This window comes from Paramisgurnus dabryanus, chromosome 1 (assembly GCF_030506205.2).
Source record: "Paramisgurnus dabryanus chromosome 1, PD_genome_1.1, whole genome shotgun sequence".
NCBI classification, from domain to species: Eukaryota; Metazoa; Chordata; class Actinopteri; order Cypriniformes; family Cobitidae; genus Paramisgurnus; species Paramisgurnus dabryanus.
In genome coordinates, this window is record NC_133337.1 from 28,071,445 (window position 1) to 28,097,555 (window position 26,111).

Here is a 26,111-nt window from a genome sequence, read left to right on the forward strand (position 1 = left end):
TCTAACAGCCCCATTGCCTATAAATCATAAGTGTCTGAAGCTATAAGGAGATTATACGATCTACTGTTGCATGAACTCTTTATTGCCTTTGACATCAAATGTTCAATTACCATAATTATATTCACATAAAATTATAATACATTTTAATCTTTAGTATATTAGCTTATCATTTATGAATTACTTTAGTGCTCTATGATTTAATCAACAAAACAAAGATCACTTATTTAGTGTTTTATTTAAAACAAATATTTGTGATAAACAAACAGGTTTGCAAACATTGTACACAATTATCCATAAAGCACAGTTTTTGTATGATTTTTTTGCATTAAAATGGTTTAATGCATAATTTTAAACAAACATGAGTCTCATTTTGTAGTTTGCATTATTTTTGCTTGAATCTTTTGCAGCAACAGCTTCATCTGCAGGTTGGATTGACTCTTTTGTTTAAGTTCAAGTTGTACTTTATTTATTTACCGAAGGCATTTTTTGTTGCATCACTTACACTCAAAAAATGTCTGGGTTATTTTTGACCCATAATGGGTAACTATTAGACAGTACACACCGTTGGGTTAAAATTTACCCAATGCTGGGTTGTTTTAACCCAACTGCTGGGTTATTATACCCCATGGTTGCATAAAAACAACCCAACATTGGGTAATTTTTAACCAAGCATGGGGTCAATGAATCATATTGTGTTTTATAATGTAATACTTTTACTACATCATTTACTGTATGTCATTAGATAAATTGTCAGTTTCTTCTCCTCAAACCGCTCTTTATCGTTCCAGCTCCTCCTTTATCTTTTAATATTCTTGCTTCGTCTTCTGGTACGATGAAACTTTCTTCTGTTTTTTTCTGGATGAATGGCGTTTGAAATTACAATATAACTTAGATATCTCATTGTTTAATTATTTATTATTGTTAAATCTATAATTTTCACTGAATGAAGCTTATACCAGACAGTCATAATTTTGTGAGGTTTATCTTCACCTTTCAACTTGTGTTTTGATTTTTGCTTCATGACAGATGTTTGGTCAGATGTTGTGTTTAGGTTTCTCAGAAGATCTCAATGTCATGATCTCTTCTTTCTCTTTTTCCTCTTCATCCACAACTCTTCCTTTCCATCTTTTTCTCCTGTCCTTCTTCATCTAATAGTTTCTATTCAGTCAGATAAAGATGTTTCAGAAGCTTGGGATATTCCTCCTTATTGAATTGTTGACTGTTAAAATTTTCCATCACTCTTTGAGAAGTTTGTCATATTGATGTTTTCATTTCTCAGTCTCTTTGAAGGCAAATCACTGACTTTTAGAAATATGAAATATTACAGCAGATTTAAACAGATTCAAGCTGTAGTTTGTACAGCACAGATTTGTGATTATTAACACAAATACAGAAACAAACAATTATTAATCCATCGTCTTTTAACTATCACCACAAACATTACTAAACGTATCTTCTTTTTATTTTGACATTATGGGGCAGTTTACTAAAATGCATGTTTGAGCTGCCTTCATTTAAAAACACATTGTACTGACATCAATTTACCTTAGTGTTGCTCTCACAACAACATTTGTTTCATTTTTTATTTAAGTATCCAAAAAGATTATACAACAAAATGACATTCAAAGACTTTTAAATGCAGCAAGAAACCACACAAAAATATAACAAAAATAAACAACATAAATTTAACTATAAATTAACCTTAAAAAATAAATAAAAACGCAAATAAACAAACAAATCATAAAAAAAAATATTATTACAGCATAACAAGAAGTTATACTTGTCAAATAAATGTAACAGAATTTTAACAGTTTTGTAATTCTTAGTTTTTGACAGATTTTTAATATTGTCCCAAATAATTCTTGAAATATATAAACATATTATCTATAAACAAAGATGGAGACTTAAAAAATGTAAAAAAAGATATTCAGTATTATCTTTAGAGGAGTTACGAAATCTTTATAAACTACTTTCACATTTAAATCTAGCACTTCAGTTAAAAGTTTAAAGCGGATTACTTTAATTTTGGGTGAACTGGAAATGTTTAGAAAACAGATCTAAAGTGTTTAAGAGTTTGTTGTCAAAAAGATCCACATTATTTCTTACAGACCAAAAAGGGGCAATTATATTATCAACAGATAACAAAATTGAGCATTTTTTATTATTAAATTAAATCTGACCAAGGTATAATGATGGTAAGTTACGGGTAAATTAACCATATGACAAAAACTCTTTTCATGATTATTTAAATTATTGAAAGGATGGAAGAGACTACTGTAAAAATGTTTTGGATGACATGTAATACCATACTTACTAGCACCAAAACACAACATGTGCAGGTCTATGCTGCATATCCAGCAGGGTAGCCTATACACTAGTTATGTTCAATATAGTAAAACTATGACTTAAGACATTAATAATTGAAATTGAACTTTAATTTTATCTTAAATGACCAAAATAAGTCAACAACCACAAACTTCACTTTATCCACATATATGTAACTCTGTTAAGCTTAAATAAACAGTTACGTTGAAATCATAGATTGTAAACAAATGATTCAAACACACAGTGCGCGCGTGTGTTGTTCGAGGGGGCGCGTTCATGTGTATGATGCTTGAGATAAGCGCAGTAGAGATGAGCAGAAGAGTGTTGTGTGCTGTTGTTTCAATCATGACCGCATGGTGGCAGTAGAGGATAAATCTGTCTTACACGGAACGCTGCTTGCTTATAAATGCTATCTAGCAGGTCTAGTTATTAGCAGTAATAGTTATTAATTATACTGCTATTAGAGAGTGAGAATTGTGCATTGCATGTAACACACAAATCACATGCACTAATAATGTTGATATTATTATACAGAACATTTGTTACTAACCTGATGAGTTTAGGTATTGTAAAAAGACTCGGGAGATGCAGGAAATATCAGAGGTTGATGATAACATACTGCTGAGTCAAACAGGTAAGAGTTTAAAAAAATACTGAAGTAAAGTTGAGTGGGTGAGATTTTACAGTGGCTAAGATTCTGTGTCTGAGGTAGGTTGTGAGTGTTGCATTTCAGTTAGGCTCAGTGAGAATAATTTCACTTCAAGTGCAGAGAAATCAATTTATCAAAACCAGAGGTGTCAAGTAACGAAGTACAAATACTTTGTTACCTTACTTAGGTAGAAATTTAGGTATCTATAATCAGTGCTGGGCAAGCTACTTGGAAAATGTAGTGAGCTAAGCTACTAGTTACTTCACATTAAATGAAGCCTCACTACACTGAAGCTACCCCCCTGGGAAATGTAGCAAGCGAAGCTACATCAATAGTAGCTTGCTACATCCAAGCTACTTTTTTATTTTTAACCAGTTTTATTATGTAATTATTTATTCAGTTTCAATTTATCATTTTGGTAATTATAGGCAATACAAGCATAATGTAGGCCTAGGTACTTCACATTTTGGGGCTGTTTGCTGGACTTATCCTACTCCCAGAATAAAATGCATGTTTGAGCTGCCTTTATTCAAAAACACCTGGTAATATTTATTGCATGTTTTTATATTAGCTTGGCTTGGTGACATAACACAGTCAGAGGTAGAGCACGAGTCTTCACAGAATGCGAGTGGTAATGTTTTGTATGAATGAAGGCTGCACAACTCGAAAATACGGAACAAACAATGTCCTGTGTCGATTCAAATGACGCGCTTATTCTCAAATTCAGGACGACTTCAGAAATGTTTGGAAAATTGTAGCTTGTGTGGAAGCTACCTCACTACTTGGTCAAAAAAAGAGCTTAGCTTCCGAAAAGCTATTTGATTTAGAAAGCAGCTAAGCTACTGCCAAGCTACTGAAAAATGTAGTTAAACTGCCCAGCACTGTCTATAATTTAAAGCAACACTTTGTAGTTTTTTTACCTTTAAATAATGTCTCTAAAATTATTTCAGTGATAGAACAACTTTTAACTGGACAAACTGTACTGTTGCTGCAACCTGAGCAGCCTCCTAGCTGCTACAAGCACACTCTGAAAGTGGCGGTGGAGGGTAGGAAACACAGCCCCGCCCCTCCCCATTCCTGCAGAAGAGTGTCTGATACCAGGCACTGTTACGCTTTTCAACCACATGGGGGAGCTGTAAGTCATTTGTACATGGAAACTACATAGTGTTGCTTTAAGCGAGTAATTATTTTTCAGCCGACTTCTACTCCTTTAATTTTCATGCAATTATCTGTACGTCCTACTCCTTACATTTGAAAAATCGCCTCATTATTTTTATTTCATTCCGGCTTGTCATCATTAAAAAAGACCTATATAAATCCGGATAGAGTGAATTTGATTGTGGTTGGATGAGAAGTATAAACATATACCATTCCGACACCCTATTGGTTTGTACCCATCGCACCTGCACATGACACAAATCACTTCACACTTCAGCAAGTTCAGGAGAGAGAGACGTTTGAATAAATTTGTGCTTGGGATTGACAACGCAATTAATAATGTTGTGATAAGTATGCTATACTTTGTAACTCGTTACCAAGTATGAAGATCTTGGTGGCAGAAAAGAGAACTCAAGCGAATTGTCACAACCAAGCACCAGCGAAGAGGTTGGTAGCCAGGAAGACCAGCCAACATTTACATCCAGTAGGGCCAGCTCAATTTGCGGCATTGGTGGTGGCACTTCCAGCAGCTGCCTCATCTTGCAGTGTTGACGTTACTAATAATAATTATAATTATAAATATAATATAATAATAATTTGTTACATTTATATAGCTCTTTTCTGCAGACCTCAAAGTATTTTACATATGAAAGGGGGATTTCTCCTCACCACCACCAATGTGCAGCATCCACCTGGATGATGCGACAGCAGCCATATTGCGCCAGAACGCCCACCACACACCAGCTTATTAGTGGAGAGGATATAGCCAATTAGTAGATATGGGGATGATTAGTAGGCCAATGGGCAAGTTTGGCCAGGATGCCGGGGTACACCCCTACTCTTTTACGAATGACATCCTGGGATTTTTAACGACCACAGAGAGTCAGGACCTCTGTTTAACGTCTCATCCGAAAGACGGTGCTTTTTGACCGTATAGTGTCCCCGTCACTATACTGGGGTGTTAGGACCCACACAGACCACAGGGTGAGCACCCCCTGCTGGTCTCACTAACACCTCTACCATAAAGCCTATTGGAAACTCTTTGTTGCATGTTTTGTGCTTAGCTGATGTAGATCCTGATGTCGATTACCATGTTGTTGTACATACAGGATTGAGTCCAAAGTGTTTGTTACATATTTTAGGTTAATGTGATATTGTTGCCATTAGTTATAGAGTTGAACATAGTACATATCAGGATTATAAGTGTTTTTTTTTTGAGTAATCAATTGGATTAATTATTCGTTTTGATAGCACTGTTTATTGTATTCAGACAACCACAAGGGTAATTGTTAAGCCTGCCCCGGTTACACTACTTTTCTTGTCCCTTGCCCTTTCAGATTCCTGCTGCTAAGCTTGGATGTACATTTACATTCCAATAAATGTTATTGATGGCATGCCTCTGAAGTTTGACTTTTGGCATTATTACAATCATAATAGACAACTAATAAACATTAAAATTTTAATATAACATTACAGTCATTATGGCCTTTTGAAAAAAGTTTTTTTTCTGAGGAGATGGGGTAGTGCATAATAGGCCCCTGTGGGTGGCTTAAGCATTTTTCCTTGCATTTTTTCTTTACATTACTTTTTCTCTTCTACTTTAGGTAGTTTTGAAACCAGTACTTTTCCTTGAGTAAAAAGCTTGAGTTGATACTTCAACTTCTACAGAAGTCTTTTAAAACCCTTTTATCTATACTTCTACCTGAGTAATAAATGTGAATACTTTTGACACCAGTGGTCCAAACATGAAGCACAGTGAAGATTCTTCATATAGACACGGGACAATATGTAATGATGCTTTGATTGACAGTTCTGCCATCTAGTGGATACATTAAGTATTACAATATTGAATAGGCAAAAATGCTATTTTGATAATAATTTGTAAATTGATTACAATATATTCAGCAGATGTGTTGATTGGTTTATTTATAAAATAATTAAATATGTAGAAATTATTTTTTTCTATAGACAATGGAGCGTTAGCAATACATACTTACATTTACTATTAAGAAGATATTTATAGATTATCTATTTTGACACTATAATTTTAATTTACATACAGTTTTTGTTTGGTTAAAGTAGTAGAGCTTTATGTTTAATTAAACACATTATATTTACTTTTAAATGTTTCATGCAATTAATTTATGAAAGTGTATATAAAGTGCATCTGTGTGTTTGAAGTGATCATTAATTTTCCTGTACATCTGCACACAACAGGATTTGATGCTGAATAGATACTGAAGTGTTTCATTTATTTGATGTAAATTTATCTCTTGCAGGTGTTTGTCTCCTCTGAACATGGAGGGAGGAGCGTCGTTCATCAGCGCTGACGTTCTGCTGATATATATGGAGAAAATCAAAAATATCTCTTCTGATTTGTCACTCAAGTTGTTTGATGATTTCCTTTCTTATTTCTAATAAGGTAACAGAGAGCGTGATTGGTCTCTCTCTCTCTCTCTCTCTCTCTCTCTCTCTCTCTTTACATTGACTTCTCATTATTCTCTATCAGTCTGTGTGTACAGTAGAGGATTATGGAGATCTGTCTCACACTCATTTTACTCTCCTCTGTAGTAATCAACATTACTGCTGGTAAGTACACACATGCTGTAAAAATTGAGGTTAAATTATTTTATCAGTTTTACTTTAATATAAGGTGTTTTTTGTTTTTCATGTTTGATCCCCTTTACATCTGTCTCATACTGTATGTTTCAGATCTGAATGTAAGGTTGGTGAATGGTGGCAGTCGTTGTTCTGGTAGAGTTGAGGTTCTTCATGATGGTCAGTGGGGAACAGTGTGTGGTCGTTGGGTTTGGGATCTGACAGATGCTGCAGTGGTGTGTAGAGAGCTGGGCTGTGGAAAGGCTGTAAATCTACCACGTTATGGTCACTTTGGAGAAGGATCAGGACCAATCACAATGGCTTATGTGAGCTGTAGTGGATCAGAGTCCTCACTAAAGAACTGTAGATCAAACAACGGGTATATTCAGTACTGTTCTCATTCTTATGATGCCGGTGTGATCTGCTCAGGTGAGCTTCTCTAAATATTTTCCTGTGAATTCCTTACTAATAATAACATAATTCTGTCACAGGATACACAAATGAAAATAGTTTGAATAGCTGTGATAATTATGTTCTAGTGTAGATTTTTTAAAATCTTGGATTCAAAGTACACAGTCCATTTTAAATCTATACAATGAATTTGCAATTAAAGTATTATCCAACATCATGAGTCACATTTATGTAATATACAACCCCAAATCAGAAAAAGTTGGGACACTGTAGAAATTGTGAGTAAAAAAGGAATGGAATAATTTCCAAATCTCATAAACTTATATTTTATTCACAATAGAATATAGATAACATATCAAATGTAGAAAGTGAGACATTTTGAAATGTCATGCCAAATATTGGCTCATTTTGGATTTCATGAGAGCTACACATTCCAAAAAAAACGTTGGGACAGGTTGCAATAAGAGGTTGGAAAAGATAAATGTACATATAATGAACAGCTGGAGGAGGACCAATGTTTAGTGTCACACCCCGAGGCGGACCCAAATAGACTAAAGGGTCACACCCCTCTTAACTCTTCCACCTCGAGGAGTTTCCCAAGACCACCCCAATGACCAGACAGACGAGTATACTACTATTAAAACGAACTTTATTAAATATTTAAAAAGGGAAAAGGGGGAAGGGAAAAAGGGAAACTTAAAACTAATATGGCTCTTCTTTGCCTCCAGGGCCACTTGGGGAAAAGACTGGGGACCGGGGCTCTGGCCCAGCAATCCGTGGCGCGCTCCGCTTCTCCTGGAGGCAGAATCAAACACAGTCAGACCAGGGTAAGTACTCCTTTGCTACTCACAGTACTGGGGGATCCTCGTTCCCACACAGAGCTTCACTGATGCAGGTAGGTAGTTGCTATAATCACAGCACCGGTTTATCCCACAGATTGTGTTACTCACAGTGCCGGGGGATCCTCATTCCCACACAGAGCTTCACTGGTTCAGGTAGGTAGTTGCTGTAAGCACAGTACAGGTTTAGTTCACAGGTGGCGTTACTCACAATGCCGGGGGATCCTCGTTCCCACACAGAGCTCCACTAGTTCAGGTAGATAGTTGCTATAAGCACAGCACAGGTTTATTTCACAGGTTGCATTACTCACAGTGCCGGGGGATCCTCGTTCCCACACAAAGCTTCACTGGTTTCAGGTAGGTAGTTGCTATAAGCACAGAACAGGTTTATTTCACAGGTTGCGTTACTCACAGTGCCGGGGGATCCTCGTTCCCACACAAAGCTTCACTGGTTTCAGGTAGGTAGTTGCTATAAGCACAGCACAGGTTTATTTCACAGGTTGCATTACTCACAGTGCCGGGGATCCTCGTTCCCACACAAAGCTTCACTGGTTTCAGGTAGGTAGTTGCTATAAGCACAGAACAGGTTTATTTCACAGGTTACGTTACTCACAGTGCCGGGGGATCCTCGTTCCCACACAAAGCTTCACTGGTTTCAGGTAGGTAGTTACTATAAGCACAGAACAGGTTTATTTCACAGGTGGCGTTACTCACAGTGCCGGGGGATCCTCGTTCCCACACAAAGCTTCACTGGTTTCAGGTAGATAGTTGCTACATACAGTGGATTTTGCTACAGTGTCAGTGTACCGTATTCCTTCGCCCTTCCAGTATGGCTGTCCGGGCGTCGTAGGGACTAGTGAGTCCGATGACCGGAGCCGAACGCTTCCCAAACTCCCCCTCCTTCCACGACCAGGGTCTACTATAAACTTTCGTCGAGGCTCCGTTCACCACAAGCTTCTGTTGACGAGGTCAGTACACACACCGTTACGACCCACAATCCGCACGGTACACACTTGATACTACTCACTGTGTTCTACCACTGTCTGTTCTGTGTACAAACGAAGCTTCTCGTTGTCACACCCCGGGCACAGGGCTTGGTTTTCTCTCTCTCTGTAGGACTCAGGCCACAACGGATGTCGTCCTCTCGTGACTCGTCGGAGGCTCGGCAGTTTGAACGCTACAAGCACAGCATATACACAGCAAGTAAAGCGTAAACACCATCAGTCAGTGAAACTCACCCACAGCACTCTTATACAATTTCACGTGAATTTAGATCGTCCTTGCCACCGGACTACGACGACCTCGAGAGGATGGTTGGGTAACAACTGGATCACAATTGAGGGAGAGATATGTGATGTTCACAGGCCCGGCGTGTTGGTTATCACTCCCCTGGCTCACCTGCACTTCCTTTTTCCCACAGGGCCACTGACTTACTGGTAAACGGTGCGTCGTCCGTGCTTCCGGTCAACCCGCGGCTCACCCACGCTTTCCTCTCCAGTGGGGCCAGGGACCTCAAGAAACACAAAAAGCACACCCCAGAACAACTCTTCATACAAGTTATGTACAGATAAGTACCACCACGGTTACTCACGCTTTGTTTCCAATAACCTCGGTTCACTGCGTTCTTGATAGCTCTGTGTCCACTCTTTCTCACTGAAACTCCGCAATATTCCTTCGTCAGCTGATTGTCTCTTTCTCTCTTCCCCAGGAGAGCGATCCAACCAGCGTGGTCCGTCTGCAAAGCAGCAACACAGCGTACACAAAGTATAACACCAGCACCCCGTTTAATGTCTGCAAAGGTGTCTTTATACCCTGACTCTTCTCCTCGTCAGCCTATTAGCAACCGCTGTGTTAATTTGTCCCACCTGAGCGTGATCAGACTTAATTTGACTTCGGGGAAACCCCGGAAATGAAATGTGGAAGCCGGGTTCCGCCCGTCGTCCAAATAAAATGTGGAAGCCGGGTTCCGCCCGTCGTTCATTTAAAACGTCACCTGTGACATTAGGAATAGGACTGTTGTCCCATTCTTGTCTTAAACAGGCTTCTAGTTGCACAACTGTCTTAGGTCTTCTTTTTCGCATCTTCTTTTTTATGATGCGCCAAATGTTTTCTGTGGGTGATAGATCTGGACTGCAGGCTGGCCATTTCAGTACCCGGATCCTTCTTCTACGCAGTCTTGACGTTGTAATTGATGCAGTATGTGGTCTGGCATTGTCATGTTGGAAAATGCAAGGTCTTCCCTGAAAGAGACGACGTCTGAATGGGAGCATATGTTGCTCTAAAACTTGGATAAACCTTTCAGCATTGATGGTGCTTTTCCAGATGTGTAAACTGCCCATGCCACACGCACTCATGCAACCCCAAACCATCAGAGATGCTGGTTTCTGAAATGAGCGCTAATAACAACTTGAGATGTCCTTGTCCTCTTTAGTCCGGATGAAATGGCGTCCCAGTTTTCCAAAAAGACCTTCAAATTTTGATTCGTCTGACCACAGAACAGTTTTCCACTTTGCCAAAGTCCATTTTAAATGAGCCTTGGCCAGAGAAAACGCCTGCGCTTTTGGGTCTGTTTAGATATGGCTTCTTGTTTGACCTATAGGGTTTAAGCCAGCAACAGCGAATGGCACAGTGTATTGTGTCCACCGACAATGTTTTCAGGAAGTATTCCAGAGCCCATGTTGTGATTTCCATTACAGTAGCATTCCTGTATGTGATGCAGTGTTGTCTAAGGGCCTGAAGATCACGGGCATCAAGTATGGTTTTCCAGCCTTGACCCTTACACACAGAGATTGTTCCAGATTCTCTGAATCTTTGGATGATATTATGCACTGTAGATGATGATAACTTCAAACTCTTTGCAATTTTCTCTGAGAAACTCAGAAAACTATTTTTTTTCGGCGCAGCATTGGGGGAATTGGTGATTCTCTGCCCATCTTGACTTCTGAGAAACACTGCCACTTTACAGGCTTTTTTATACCATGTTGCCAATTGACCTAATAAGTTGCAAATTAGTCCTTAAGCTGTTCTTTATATGTACATTTACATTTTCTGGCCTCTTATTGCTACCTGTCCCAACTTCGTTTGGAATGTGTAGCTCTCAAAATGAGCCAATATTTGGCATGACCAGGGGTGCACATTACTTTTTTGGCCTTGTTCTCAAAGGAGCACTTGGAGATGTTGCTTGGTGCTCACACTATTCATAGCACCGACATCCTGTCATCATCACATATCTCCAGACTACTCTCTTCGCCATATCACTTCGGTTTAAACATGGTAGACGATGATGTATATAAAATAAAATATGCCTGGTTATTGTTTTAACACATGTAACCTTTAAAAATGTCTGCTAACTCATAAATTTCAAATATTATTAAAGACGAGTAAATGGTCAGAAATAAAAACATATAATTATGAGCAATAGCACAAATAAATACAACAGAACAAACATACAAATGAAATAAACAGTGCTGTTCATGTTTTCAGGCTGGCCTGTAATGAACTGTTCTGTTCTGTATGGCTGTTCTGAACTGCTTGTATTATTTAATGTTATTTAAGACTTTTACTACTATAATCACGGCATTCCCTGCTGAAAAAACAGCATACCAGCAAGACCAGCATATGTTGTGTTTTGGTGCTGGTTTGCTAGTGAACACCAGCTAAACCAGAATCAAACCAGCATCAGCACCAGCATTAGCACCAGCTAAATCAGCAACAAACCAGCATTAGCACCAGCATCCCATGCTGGTCATACCAGCATATGTTGTGTTTTGGTGCTGGTATGCTGTGACCACCAGCTAAACCAGCATAGACCAGCATAATTCCCATGCTGGTTTGATGCTGTTTTTTTCAGCAGGGTTTTTAGATGATTTAGTTTTAAAATGTCCGCTCAAGTGCAAACAAACTCAGATGGCATTTGCGTGCTGTCAGTTACTGGCAAGCTGTCTCTCTAACCTTGAGATGTGGATCGTGCTCGCGCTTAAGGTGCGCGCAAACAAAACTTATCAAACAACACGTGAGTAAGGAGATCGCGTGAGATCTGTTTCGCATCTTGTTGTGCTAAAATATAAAAATTGGCCAATCGGGCTAGTGACTGTTGCACCTCTGCTAACACATATTAATGTTAACACGGTTTGTAATAATTATCTTACCAATGATGCATGGAGCAATCCCCAAAATTCCAGCAGTACGCAAAAACGCCTTTTAGAGTAGTGTCTGGTGTGCATTTTTTATTTTAATCGCGCATGCGCACTTGCGCACCAGTTATGCGCACCCATGGGCATGACATTTCAAAATGTTTCACTTTCTACATTTGATTTGTTATCTATATTCTATTGTAAATAAAATATACATTTATGAGATTAGTAAATTATTCCATTCCTTTTTTACTCACAATTTCTACAGTGTCCCAACTTATTCTGATTTGGGGTTGTATATAATGCATGAAATAGTATAAAATGTTTCATTTTCATCTATAAATAAAAAGCATGTCATGAAGTTTCCAGACTTGTGTTTGGGTTTCACTGATATTCTTGGAGAGTCCAGGTTATTCCTGTGAAAATCTGGATTTCATTGTGATCTCATCTTGTTCATTCTCTCTATATAAACAGGTCATAAACACTACAGCAGTCCAAGTCTTGTTGCTGGTTCTCATCTGTGCTCTGGGAGAGTTGAGATGTACTTTGGAGGAAGATGGGGCACAGTGTGTGATGCTGTGTTTGATGATCAGGATGCAAAGGTTGTGTGTAGAGAGATGAACTGTGGGGTTCCTGTACAGCTGCTGGGTGCAGATACTTTTGGTAAAGGAGAGGAGCAGGTGTGGACACAAGAGATTCAATGTAGAGGAAATGAATCACTAATTGGATCATGTTCTTCATCATCATCTACTATAAATAAAGTAACCTGCTCTCATGACAATGATGTGGGACTCACATGTTCTGGTAAACATCAATACTGAACCAATAAATATAATATTAATTTAAAATAAAACTAATATTTGTTTAAGCTGTCTTCTGAGAATATGTGTATTGAACTATTCTCTGTTCAGGTTACACAGCACTGAGACTGGTGAACGGCTCTGATTTCTGCTCTGGTCGAGTTGAGCGTCAGTATTTCAGTAAATGGGGCTCAGTGTGTGATGAGTGCATGAATATGAGAGCTGCCAATGTTCTCTGTAGAGAGCTGAATTGTGGGATTGCTGTGTCTGTTGTGGGAGTGGACTGGTTTGGAGAGGGATCTGGTGAAATCTGGGCTGATGTGTTTGATTGTCAGGGGAATGAAACAAAACTCTCAGAATGTTCAATCTCTTCATGGAGTCGAGCTGAATCCTCTCATAAACAAGATGTTGGAGTCATTTGTTCTAGTGAGTGAACTTCACTCTGTCATTAACATGAAGTTACTGTAGTGTGATCGTAATCAATCTGAAAATGTCAAATCCTTTCTCCAGATTCCTCTCTGTCTCTTCATGATGGTCGAGTGAGGTTGTCTGGAGAGAGAGAGTGTGAGGGTGAGGTGGAAGTTTACATTCATCAGGTTTGGAGGAGAGTTCTGCTGGACTCCTGGAGTCTCACTGAATCCTCTGTGGTCTGCAGACAGCTGGGCTGTGGCTCTGTGCTGAACTTCACTAACTCCTCTTCATCCAGTGATGAACACAGTTATGAGTGTGTGATGGGCTTCCAGTGTTCTGGGACTGAAGATCATCTGAGGAACTGCAGATCTCCACAAACTCTCAACTGCAGCTCAACACAACAGCTGTCAATCACCTGCCTTGGTCAGAATCACAATATTTGTCCAGATGATTCATTAAAATGTATTTATATAGTTCTTTGGTAACACTTTGTATCTGATCTCAGGTCAGAGGTCCATCAGGTTGGTGGGTTCTGGTGGAGATTGTGCAGGAAGGCTGGAGGTTTTTCACAAAGGCTCATGGGGTACAGTGTGTGATGACTCCTGGGATATTAAAGATGCTCATGTGGTGTGCAGACAGCTGCAGTGTGGAGTGGCTCTCAGTAATCAGCCAGTACCAGCCTGGTTTGGTCCTGGTTCTGGACCCATATGGCTGGATGATGTGAACTGTGAGGGGAATGAGACGTCACTGTGGAGCTGCTCTTCACGGGTCTGGGGAGATCATAACTGTAAACACAAGGAGGATGTAGGAGTTGTGTGCTCAGGTAAGGAGTGACCTGTTAAAGAAGTCCTGGTTAAATATATTGTAAAACGATAGAATCACGCACATCCAAGTTAAATGCGGGTGCAGGATCAAATCAATGAATAAGTGACAAAAAAGAGAAGGATCCGCACACCAAACAGCTCCCTTTCATAAATTTATTAGGAGTGACGTTTCGGGTCTCTATGTCTGAGGAAGGGTTGTAGAGACCCGAAATGTCACTCCTAATAAATTTATGAAAGGGAGCTGTTTGGTGTGCGGATCCTTCTCTTTTTTGTTACTGGTTAAATATATTTAAATATGTTTTGATCAGATACATTAATTGTGAAATGTTTAATTGTTTATTTTAAAGTACCAGACTGTGATTGATATAAATTGTCTTTTCAATCTAGAGTTTAAAGAGCTCAGGTTAACTGAAGGCTGTGAAGGAAATGTGGAGGTTTTCTACAATGGATCCTGGGGTAATATTTGCTGGAATCAGATGAACAGAGACACAGCGAGTCTGATCTGTCAAGAGCTGAACTGTGGAAGATCTGCCAGTGAACCCAATTATTCAGATGGACTGAGGTCTCAGAATTGGTTGGATTTCTTTAAATGTCGATCACATGACTCCACTTTATGGCAGTGTCCATCTAAACCTTGGGGACAGAATGACTGTAATGAAGAAGTGGCCAATATTATCTGCTATGGTGAGATGAAATTTAAGCAACAATTACCAGTGGTTTAATGTTGTGTTCAGTGTGGAATTACATTTTCTCATATTATGATCTCAGATAAGGTTAATTATGAAGTTCCCCGGAGTCGTCTGTCATGTTCTTCATCAGCACCTCCTCATCAGAGACAATGTTCAAGTATGCTTTTATGATAACAAACATTTTTAAACAATTTTACTCTGAGCTTGTGTTTTCTTAAACATTACAAATGATAAATATCTGGATTATATTTCAGTAAATATTTGTATTTAAATCCGAATATAATTAAAAGCCAAAATTTTATTTTCACACAAATGATAAATACATTTGCTATATATGTCAATTCTACTTTTAAACCCCAATTTTATTTTTAATCCTGTGTTGTTGTAAATGTTGTTTGATGTGTGTGATGTAGATCATCTTCCTCTCAGACTGAGTGGAGGGAAGGGTTTGTGTTCGGGGAGACTGGAGGTTTATCATAACTCTGTGTGGGGTTCAGTCTGTGATGATCTGTGGGACATCAGAGATGCTCAGGTGGTCTGCAGGCAGCTGGGTTGTGGAGCAGCATTGAGTGCTGATGGGAATGAAGCGTTTGGTGCTGGTGAAGGTGTTGTGTGGATGAACAGAGTCGAGTGCAGAGGGACTGAGATTCACCTGTGGGACTTTCCTCATGTCCTGAAAAAACACACTGACTGCTCACACAAAGAACAAGTTAGACTCATCTGTGCAGGTGAGAGGAAAACACTGAGAGATCAATTCATTATCATTTCAGCAGTTTCTTTAATATGTGTTTTATTTTACAGACTCGTCAGTGTCTACAACTCCTGCAGCAACAACAACATCAGCTTCTCCTTCAGTTTCTCAGACAAACAGGAGATCAGTGACTCCTCCACAAACTCCTCCTCTCTTCAATCCTCCAGTGGTTGTGATTGTACTGGGAGTTTTGCTCTTACTGATCTTAGTGCCGCTGCTGATACTGATTCAACACAACAGAGAGATGAGGAGAGGTACAGAGATCCACACATCACATACAAGTACACATCTGACATATTGAACTACATCAACATCAATCTTACTACAGTCTTGTTCAGTGTATCATCAGTCATGTGTTGTGTTTGTGTGTCTACACTCACAGCTCTCTCTAAGAGGAGACACAGGACTCAGACTGAGGAAGTTTATGAAGAGATTGATCACAGACACACAAACACACACAAACACTTCACTCAGAGAGGTGAGACTTCTGTCTTATTCAATCAAATCAGATGTAGAAATATTAAAGTCAGTCTGATGTTTGTGAGTTGAGCTGATGTTCGTCTATTATTAGTCCTGTTAAACCTCCGGCTTCAAACCACACAATTCCTCCACAGAGCTGCAGGTGTGTGTGTGTGTGTGTGTGTGTGTGTGTGTGTGTGTGTGCGTGTGTGATTATTTTTGGAGGTTAATGGGGAGGGGGGTTCATATGCTTGTAATTTTATATGCAGGTGTGTGTGCGCTTCTTCCTGTCTGTTTGTCTTGAATCCGGTGAGAGATGAGTTCATGTCAGGATACAGGTGTGTGTTTGCAGAATGAAGTTAACTTATATTTTTAATGTCTAAATAATGTTTTAATATAAATCTAGATAAAATAGGTTGATGTGATATTCTTGTGCTCTGTGATGTAAATGTAGGTTGAGGTTGTTTGTAATGATTGTGCAAAAGACTCAGACGGAAGAGGACTTTTATTTTGATAGTGATGATCGCTCATACGGCGCACCGGCGGAAGAGCGCTAGTTCTAAACGGTGCTGCATATTAATGCATGTTTGTCTCGCTGTGTTAAGAATTCTGGACACATGAATCGGTTTGCTGTTGAGACAAGCACCAGATTGTGATGCTGTGTGTTCATGTGCGTGTGATCAGAGTGAGTACAGTTCGATGTGTATATGTTTTCACTCTAAATGTCCGTCATTATTAGTGCTCACGTGCTATCAGCTAAACAGTCATATTAAGCTGTATTTAACTCACTTCATATTAATGTTCATCAATGTGTTCATGCTTAATAATGTCAGTTATATTACATATGATGTATAAATACTGATAATGATGTAAATGTGTCATCTGAGACACGTCTGTTTATATGCTATTGTTATAATATATGAGGGGAGAAGCTATAGATATTTCTTAATGTAATGAATGTTTAAGTGCAGTAGTGTTACTCTGGGAATCCTTTGATTATGTGTTGCAGGGAAACCACATCTCACACCTCTACCTGCATTAATCTGGGAAAACTCTCAAATACAGCCACTCATTCATCTCCATTACTACAAAGCCCATGCATACAGCTCTGACTTGCCTCTATTAAAGGAGCATCCCTCAGCCTGTGCACTGCCCTGTTAAAGGACCACTGCAACCATTATCATGACCCACATCAACGCCTGCTCTGCTCTTCTTTAAGTTGTGCTCTCATTCAGAGTTCTGCTGTGTGCTTCCTCTTACATAGTGAATGTTGGCTCTCCCCTCTGATACATGTTCTCTGGTGTGCCGAATAAAAGGCTCAAGTTGATTAATCTCTCTGTCTGTTGTGTTCTGACCGACACCCTGGTACACTGTTATATCCATACGCAACTAGCCCCTACACTTCAGGTCAGCCTTCGCTACATTTTATGGTCCTTCGAGCCGGATACAGCTGTGCTGGGACAATGCAGCCGAGTGATGAAGCATCATGGGCCACGCCAGTCAGGCCTAAACGGCATATAAGACAACCAACATACTTACAAGATTATGTCACCGGAGTAAAGCCACCAACGAGGTCTAGCCCAGCACCACACAGTATGCCCCCCTTCACACCTGGAGGGGCTGAGTGGATCCCACGGTCTCATGTAAGAGGGACTGCAACCCCTGGCACAAGAAATGAGTTTGTCCCTGGCTCGGATGAGAGCCTTAGAGGCACGAGCCTATCATTGTCACAACCACAAACCTCTACGCCCCGTATTGAAGCGCATCACACTGATGATGAAAGAGACGACAGTCAGTGGTATGAAGGAAGTCAGCAGGACTGTTATGACAATTCAACAGAGGCCAGGAGGCAGACGCCACAACAATGGACCACCTCTACCAAAGCTCAGAGATTCGAACAGCAGAAATCGTACACAGATCGGTGGCCCATCCCCCCTCCTGCAATGACGGATGACTACTCAGCTATGGATGAAGATGAGTACTATAGAGATCCACCGCCTCCGCCATGGCCCACTGCTGAGTACCCTCCTATGCCCAGAAGGGACCAAGAGGAGCACAGAGTCATCACCATCATAGACAGGATGATGAAAGAGCTACAGCTCATGAGAAATCAAACAGTACTTAGCACCCCAGCTCATGCTCGCCAGCACTCTGCCCCACAAGACTCTTCTCAGTACAAAGAAAGCAGGGCTCCAGGTTATGCTCAGCCTCGTACTCAAAGGTCAGAATATCACTCACCTACACCCAACACTGGAGTTCGATCCTATGCTCAGTTTCCTGCCCAGGCCGACACGAGCCACCCTCACGGCTCACCAGGCCTACCATACTCACCTGGATCCATGTCACTGGGTCGAGTACAATACCAGGGACCAGCGCCAAGGATCCCCCTCTTCGTCCATAAGGACCCGATGGAGTTCTCCAGGCTCAAACTGGCTCTTACAAACCTGCTACCTGCTGATGCCCCTGAGCTCTATAAGTACCAGATACTTGTGGATCATGTGAAACTTGAGGATGCCTGTCTCATCGCCGACTCCTTTATTAACTCACCCCTGCCTTACACAGACACAATGGCAGCCTTGACGGAGAAGTTTGGCCAACCACATCATGTAGCCTTAAAGAGGATTGCATCCATCATGGACACGCCTGAGATCAAGAGAGGAGACGTAACTGCCTTTGAAAAGTTCTCACTGAATGTGCAGTCACTGGTGGGCATGCTACAGACGTTGGGACCAGACGGTGATGTGGAGCTAAGATGTGGCTCTCATGTGGCTCGGCTTCTCACTAAGCTTCCTGCGGAGATGAGAGCAAACTTCAGACGACAGATGTTGTATGGTCCTGGGCATACTCATACCTTACGAGATTTAGCAGAATGGCTAAGACATGAGTCCTGGTGTCAAGGCTATGACAACCTCTCTGATGTCCATACCGCCAGAGGGCCCACAGGCTACCAAGCAGAGAAGCGGCGCAGCCGGCCGGCAGCTACCGTACTTCATGGTGCAGAGGGTCGTGTACCTGGTCAGACGGGGAAGCAAGAGAGTCACAGCTCATTTAAACCAACTAAGAAAGGCAAGGCGAACCCGTATTGCCCTTATTGTGAGAACAACGACCACTTCCTGAATAAGTGCCCTGAAATTCAGAAACTTAGCAGAGAGGAAATCAGAGAGTGGATAAGAGTAAACAAGAGATGCTGGAAATGTGGGCGAGCCCATCAGGCAGCCCAGTGTGACCTCAAGAGGCTCTGCGACTTGTGTCAGGAGAGGCACCTAAGGATACTGCACGATGCCAACATGCGTCCCAGGGTAGAACCGCCGAAGACAGAGAGCTGCCTGGTAAGCTCTGGAACAGACATACTCTACCTGGACAGACCATCGGTGCATTCACGTGTTCTGCTGAAAGTCGTCAGGGTACTTCTGCGCAACAGAGACAAGACACTAGACACATATGCTGTTCTGGACGACGGCTCCGAGCGAACAATGCTCCTCGCCGAGGCTGCTCACAAACTAGGCCTACAAAGAAAGCCTGAGGACCTGGCTCTCCGCACAATCAGACATGAGGTTCAAACTCTGAAGGGATCCTCTGTCTCATTCAGTATCTCCACCCCTTTCAGTCCTAAGAAGACCTTTCGTATTGCAGACGCCTTTACCTCCCCATGCTTGGCTCTGGCAGATCACACCTACCCCATTGCTCGACTGAAGAAAGGGTACAAGCATCTGGCGGATATTCCCCTCGAGCCCTTAGAGCATGTAAAGCCACTTATACTTATAGGTGCGGATCACCCCCATCTCCTAACACCAATTGAGCCGGTGATACTTGGCCCACCAGGAGGACCAGCAGCTGTTCACACAAGGCTGGGATGGACCCTACAAGGACCTGCTCATCTCATGCAGTGTACAACGAGTACCAGGCAGTGTCTTTTCACCAGTATCTCCCCTCAGACAGAGCTGGCACAGAACGTAGAAAGGCTTTGGAAGATGGACGTGCTGCCCTACCAAAACAGCAAAGTGGTTGTACGTTCAAGGCAAGATACGGAAGCAGTGGAGATCCTTGAGAATAAGACGAGGCGAGTAAATGTTGCAGGTGTTCTCAGGTACGCAACCCCACTGCTGAGGAAACGGAAATATCCCTCCCTCAGAGCACCTAAAGAGGCCGTCCTATCAAGTCTCAGAAGTCTGGAAAGGCGGCTGGAAAAGAACCCCCAACGGGCTAGCGAGTACTGTGAGGCAATCCACAAGCTGGTGGAGACGGGAGCCGTCAGAAAGGTGGATCCACAGGAATCCCCACTCACAGAGGAATCGTGGTACATACCCCACCACCTAGTGAGCCATAATGAGAAAAGTCGTCTGGTCTTCAACTGTTCGTACCAGTTCCAGGGACGAAGCCTGAATGATGCTCTTCTTCCGGGACCCACTCTGGGACCATCTCTGCTTGGAGTCCTGCTGCGCTTCAGGGAGCACGCGGTGGCAGTCAGTGGAGATATCCGCAGTATGTTCCACCAAGTTCGGCTCCTCCCAGAAGACTGTTCGCTCCTTAGATTCCTCTGGAGGGACATGAAGCGAAACGAGCCCCCAGACATCTTTGAGTGGCAGGTTCTGCCTTTCGGCACTGCATGTTCACCTTGTTGCGCCATCTTTGCTCTCCAGAAGCATGCAAGAGAACATGGTGGACCAGACGAAAGGGTCAGGAATTCGGTGGAGCAGTGTTTCTACGTGGACAACTGTCTTCAGAGTGTGTCCACAGCAGAAGAGGCTAAAGAGCTGGTGGATCAGATCAGGGAAGTCTTGGCTGCAGGAGGATTCGAGATCCGCCAATGGGCCTGCAATGTTCCCGATGTCCTTAAGCACCTACCTGGAGAAGCAAGGTCCGACGGGATGGAGAGGTGGCTGTCACACAATGAGTCTGGCATGGCGGAACCAACCCTTGGACTCAGCTGGCACTGGGAAACAGACACCTTAGGCTACAAGAGCCGGCCCCTGGACTATGGATCGTTAACCATGAGAAACGTCTATAAGGTGCTGGCCCGGCAATATGATCCGCTGGGGTTCATCTCGCCCTTTACAACTCGTGCTAAGCTGATTGTCCAGAGCATGTGGGATGGACCGCGAGATTGGGATGACCCAATTATTCCCCCAGATTTGCAGAAAGCGTGGATGGAATGGGAGTCGGAGTTACCTCTGCTGTCACGCATCACCCTACCACGTCCATATGCTCCAGCTCATACAGAACAGAGCTTGGTCTCTAGACAAATCCATGTCTTCAGTGACGCCTCCGAAAAGGCTTATGGGGCTGTGTCTTACCTGAGAACTGAAGATGGAGAGGGACGAGTCTACCTAGGGTTCCTAGCAGCAAGATCAAGGGTGGCCCCCAGACGGCAATGCTCAATCCCCCGCCTCGAACTCTGTGGGGCCTTGTCAGCTGCTCAGCTTGCACAGACAATTGAGAAGGAACTGAGCATCAAGACAGATCGGACGATTCTCTGGAGTGACTCCACAACGGTGCTTACTTGGTTAAAATCAGAGTCATGCCGCTTCAAGGTCTTCGTTGGCACTCGTATAGCGGAGATTCAGGAGCTTACAGAGCAGAGTGAGTGGCGTTACGTAGACTCAGCGCAGAACCCAGCTGACGATGTCACCCGAGGGAAGACCTTAGCAGAGCTGGCTATGCCTAATCGTTGGAGCCAAGGGCCAACTTTCCTTCTCAAGGAACCCGATAAATGGCCATCCTGGCCGTGCAGTGAAACCAACCAGGATCTGTCGGAGTATAAGAAGGTGACAACTTGCGGGGTCATGAACCGTGCAGATCGACCAGAGACCTTACCGGTGCACTCCTATCTAACATGGAAGGACATGGTGAAGTCCGTGGCTCAGCAGTCTCATGGGGCGGCAAATCAGGAGCCTTTGACTGCAGCCGACTACAAGAAAGCAGAGATGATGATCTTCAGGAAAGTCCAGTCTGAGTGTTTCCCAGAGGAGATGCATCACCTAAAGGCAGGCAAGGCACTGCTCAAGAGTAGCCGCATACTTAGCCTCTCACCAGAGCTAGATCCTGACGAGGACATTATACGAGTAGGTGGAAGACTCAGACGTGCTGAGGAGTTAGATCCTTCTTTCAAGCATCCCATTGTGCTGGACCCCTCTCATTCAGCTACAAAGCTCCTTATACAGGATTACGATTCCCGTCTCTGTCATCCGGGCTCAGAGCGAGTATTCGCAGAGTTGCGCCGTACCTTTTGGGTTCTTCGTGGCAGAGAGGCCATTCGGAAAGTGCAACATCAATGTGAGGAGTGCCGAAGATGGAAGTCCAAGCCGAGTATCCCGAAGATGTCCGACCTACCTGCAGCCCGTCTACGACTACACAAGCCCCCGTTCTTCTCTACGGGTGTCGACTGCTTCGGACCTTTCCATGTCAAGTTGGGACGGCGTTCGGAAAAGAGATGGGGGATTATCTATAAGTGCCTTACCACCCGTGCAGTGCACCTGGATATCCTACACAGTATGGATGTGGATTCATTCTTAATGAGCCTCAGACGGTTTGTTGCACGCAGAGGAAATCCAGCAGAGCTTTATTCAGACCAGGGGACAAACTTTCGAGCTGGCGAAAGGGAGCTCTATGAGTCCTTTAATAGCATGTCCTCAGATCTCCAACGAATTCTAGCTGCGCAGAAGATTGACTTTCGCTTCAACCCCCCTGCAGCTCCTCACTTCGGGGGGACATGGGAGAGAGAGATCAAGTCTGTAAAGTCCGCTTTGAATACCGTTATAGGAGCTCAATCCATCTCTGAAGAGGTGCTTCATACGACTCTACTGGAGGTTGAGGCCATCTTAAATGCCAAACCGTTAGGTTACACCTCATCTGATGTGGCTGACTTGGATGCGGTAACCCCAAATGTCCTTCTGATGGGGCGGCTTGACGGATCACTGCCACCCGTGGTGTATCAGAAGAGTGAGAAACTAAGTAAGCGGAGGTGGAGACACTGTCAAGTTATGGCCGATCATTTCTGGTCAAGATTCATTCGGGATTACTTACCATCCTTGCAGAAAAGAGGGAAGTGGCATGACACCCCTTTGGATCTTACAGTGGATTCAGTTGTGTTGCTGATGGACCCCCAGTTTCCCAGAGCTCTCTGGCCAGTTGGCAGAGTGGTTAAAGTGCATCAAAGTGCAGATGGTCATGTGAGGTCTGCAGACGTGCAAGTCAAGGATAAGATCTACACTCGTCCAGTGGCCAGACTTATCACGCTTCCTGTGATCCCTGATGACGATGATATTCATGGTGCCAAACCCTCTTCAGATTAGGAGTGAGTCTTTGCAGGAACAAATTGCAAGCAATTTGGGGGCGGCTGTGCAAAAGACTCAGACGGAAGAGGACTTTTATTTTGATAGTGATGATCGCTCATACGGCGCACCGGCGGAAGAGCGCTAGTTCTAAACGGTGCTGCATATTAATGCATGTTTGTCTCGCTGTGTTAAGAATTCTGGACACATGAATCGGTTTGCTGTTGAGACAAGCACCAGATTGTGATGCTGTGTGTTCATGTGCGTGTGATCAGAGTGAGTACAGTTCGATGTGTATATGTTTTCACTCTAAATGTCCGTCATTATTAGTGCTCACGTGCTATCAGCTAAACAGTCATATTAAGCTGTATTTAACTCACTTCATATTAATGTTCATCAATGTGTTCATGCTTAATAATGTCAGTTATATTACATATGATGTATAAATACTGATAATGATGTAAATGTGTCATCTGAGACACGTCTGTTTATATGCTATTGTTATAATATATGAGGGGAGAAGCTATAGATATTTCTTAATGTAATGAATGTTTAAGTGCAGTAGTGTTACTCTGGGAATCCTTTGATTATGTGTTGCAGGGAAACCACATCTCACACCTCTACCTGCATTAATCTGGGAAAACTCTCAAATACAGCCACTCATTCATCTCCATTACTACAAAGCCCATGCATACAGCTCTGACTTGCCTCTATTAAAGGAGCATCCCTCAGCCTGTGCACTGCCCTGTTAAAGGACCACTGCAACCATTATCATGACCCACATCAACGCCTGCTCTGCTCTTCTTTAAGTTGTGCTCTCATTCAGAGTTCTGCTGTGTGCTTCCTCTTACATAGTGAATGTTGGCTCTCCCCTCTGATACATGTTCTCTGGTGTGCCGAATAAAAGGCTCAAGTTGATTAATCTCTCTGTCTGTTGTGTTCTGACCGACACCCTGGTACACTGTTATATCCATACGCAACTAGCCCCTACACTTCAGGTCAGCCTTCGCTACAATGATCAACATGTTTCTGACTCTTCTGCTTCACTTTAACAGGGAGTCTCATCTCTGAAGAACAGCATTCTGGATATGAAGATGCTGATGAGCTTCTCTCAGGTTAGACGACTGAATGTGAATATTTAGGTTTTGACTCAAACTAAGACAAATTATTTGATAATCCTTTACAAACTTAGCAAATATACACATTACAATTCACAATACTAAAGTTTCTGAGTCTCTTTATAGCAAAAGACTACAAGATTGAATATTATGATGATGTCTCCAATGGCAGTGACCTGAAAGGTTTGTGACTTTATTGACTGATCAGACTTCATGGTGTCATAATGTACAAACAGATATTTTGTATTTTGTTTTCAAACATGTTTTGTGTTGATGTAGAAGAGATGGTGAATAAAGTCCCAGCAGAATACTATGATGATGTCATCACTGATGGACTAAAAGCAGACAGTGAGACAGGTGCACTTCTGTTATTCTGTATTAAGATGAAATATAAGATCTGTACATGAAGAGAAAATATACTTTATATCTCTATGGGTGTGATGACGTGTGTCTCATGTTATATTTGTAGAAGACACACTTGAGAAGTATGATGATGTCATCACCACAGGACAAAACTCTGATCTTCAAAAAGGTGATTTTACTTCATTTCTAGGCTGTTTTTGTAACGTAACATCTATTTAAAGTGACGCTCAGTACAGATATAATGTAGGTTTACTGACTCTTTATCATTCTGATGGGATTTGTTGTTTATCTCTTATGTATGTGAACACAACAGAGAGTTATGATGATGTCATCATCAATAGACAGAACTTTCAAGGTGTAATAGGTGAGTTACACAGAAGTGCACATTTATCAAGCAGTACATCTAAGTTTCTTATGTATGTCTATTATAGCATTAATCCAGTCATTGTGACTTTATCAGCTGTTATCAGTTAGTGTCAGAAAGAGAAATGTGTCTATGACATGAGACATGATGTATTACAAATCACAATATGAGTTGTTTGTCATGTGACTTCATCAGAGGGAGTTCAGGAGGAGTATGATGATGTGAAGAATGACAGTGAAGATGTGACAAACCTGTTAGGTAGATTATTAACCTCTAGATCTCATTTAAAGATGTATATTATAATATATTTTATCTTTATATATTATCTATTTAAATAGTTCAGTTTATCTTCATACAATTAATAAAAGAATATGAATGTGCTTTTGTTTTACCCAACAGATTATGATGATGTGGGGGAGGAGCCAAACAAAGTGGGAGGGACTGTGACTCAATAACCACACCCACTGTCTCATGTCATGAAATTATATTACAGCTTAAAATCATATAAGTGATCAAATTTTGCTACTAAAGCTACAGTGCTGAAGGTTTTATTGATATTTCAAATAGTTTTTTATTGAATATCAAATGCTTTGCTTTCATAGAGAAGTTACAAATGTACTTTATTTTTATGTCTGGTTGGACAAGAGTATAAATAAAATATCAGAGCATCATACTGTAAATAAATGCGGTTTTATTTAAACGGCCGTCTAAACAGCACAGTTTCTTGTGTGAAGGTGCATTTCAACATCACAATGTTTTAAACAATTTAAACCTGAGGGTTTTGAGTCTTACTGCTATTGAATGATTTGTGTTGAGTTTGGATCTTCTGCAGTAACAGATCCATCTGTAGATTGAGCTCGAGTTCACTCTTCTTGGAGTTTTGTCTTGAGTTCCTGCAGGTAAAATAAATCAAACATCAATGATTTGTGTCTGACATAAAAGATTCAT

General features: G+C 41.7%; 1 protein-coding gene and 1 pseudogene across 1 annotated transcript; both read left to right on the plus strand.

The window, feature by feature from the left end:
- The first annotated feature begins 2,910 nt into the window (after positions 1 to 2,910).
- LOC135774804 (scavenger receptor cysteine-rich type 1 protein M130-like) overlaps positions 2,911 to 26,111 on the plus strand; it is a 36,121-nt pseudogene continuing 12,920 nt past the window's right edge.
- Positions 17,511 to 24,326, plus strand: LOC135779181 (uncharacterized). The gene is made up of 2 exons (XM_065289907.2): positions 17,511 to 23,594; positions 23,919 to 24,326. The coding sequence occupies exon 1, from the start codon at positions 17,511 to 17,513 to the stop codon at positions 23,337 to 23,339; it is 5,829 nt and encodes a 1,942-aa protein (XP_065145979.2). The 3' UTR covers positions 23,340 to 23,594; positions 23,919 to 24,326.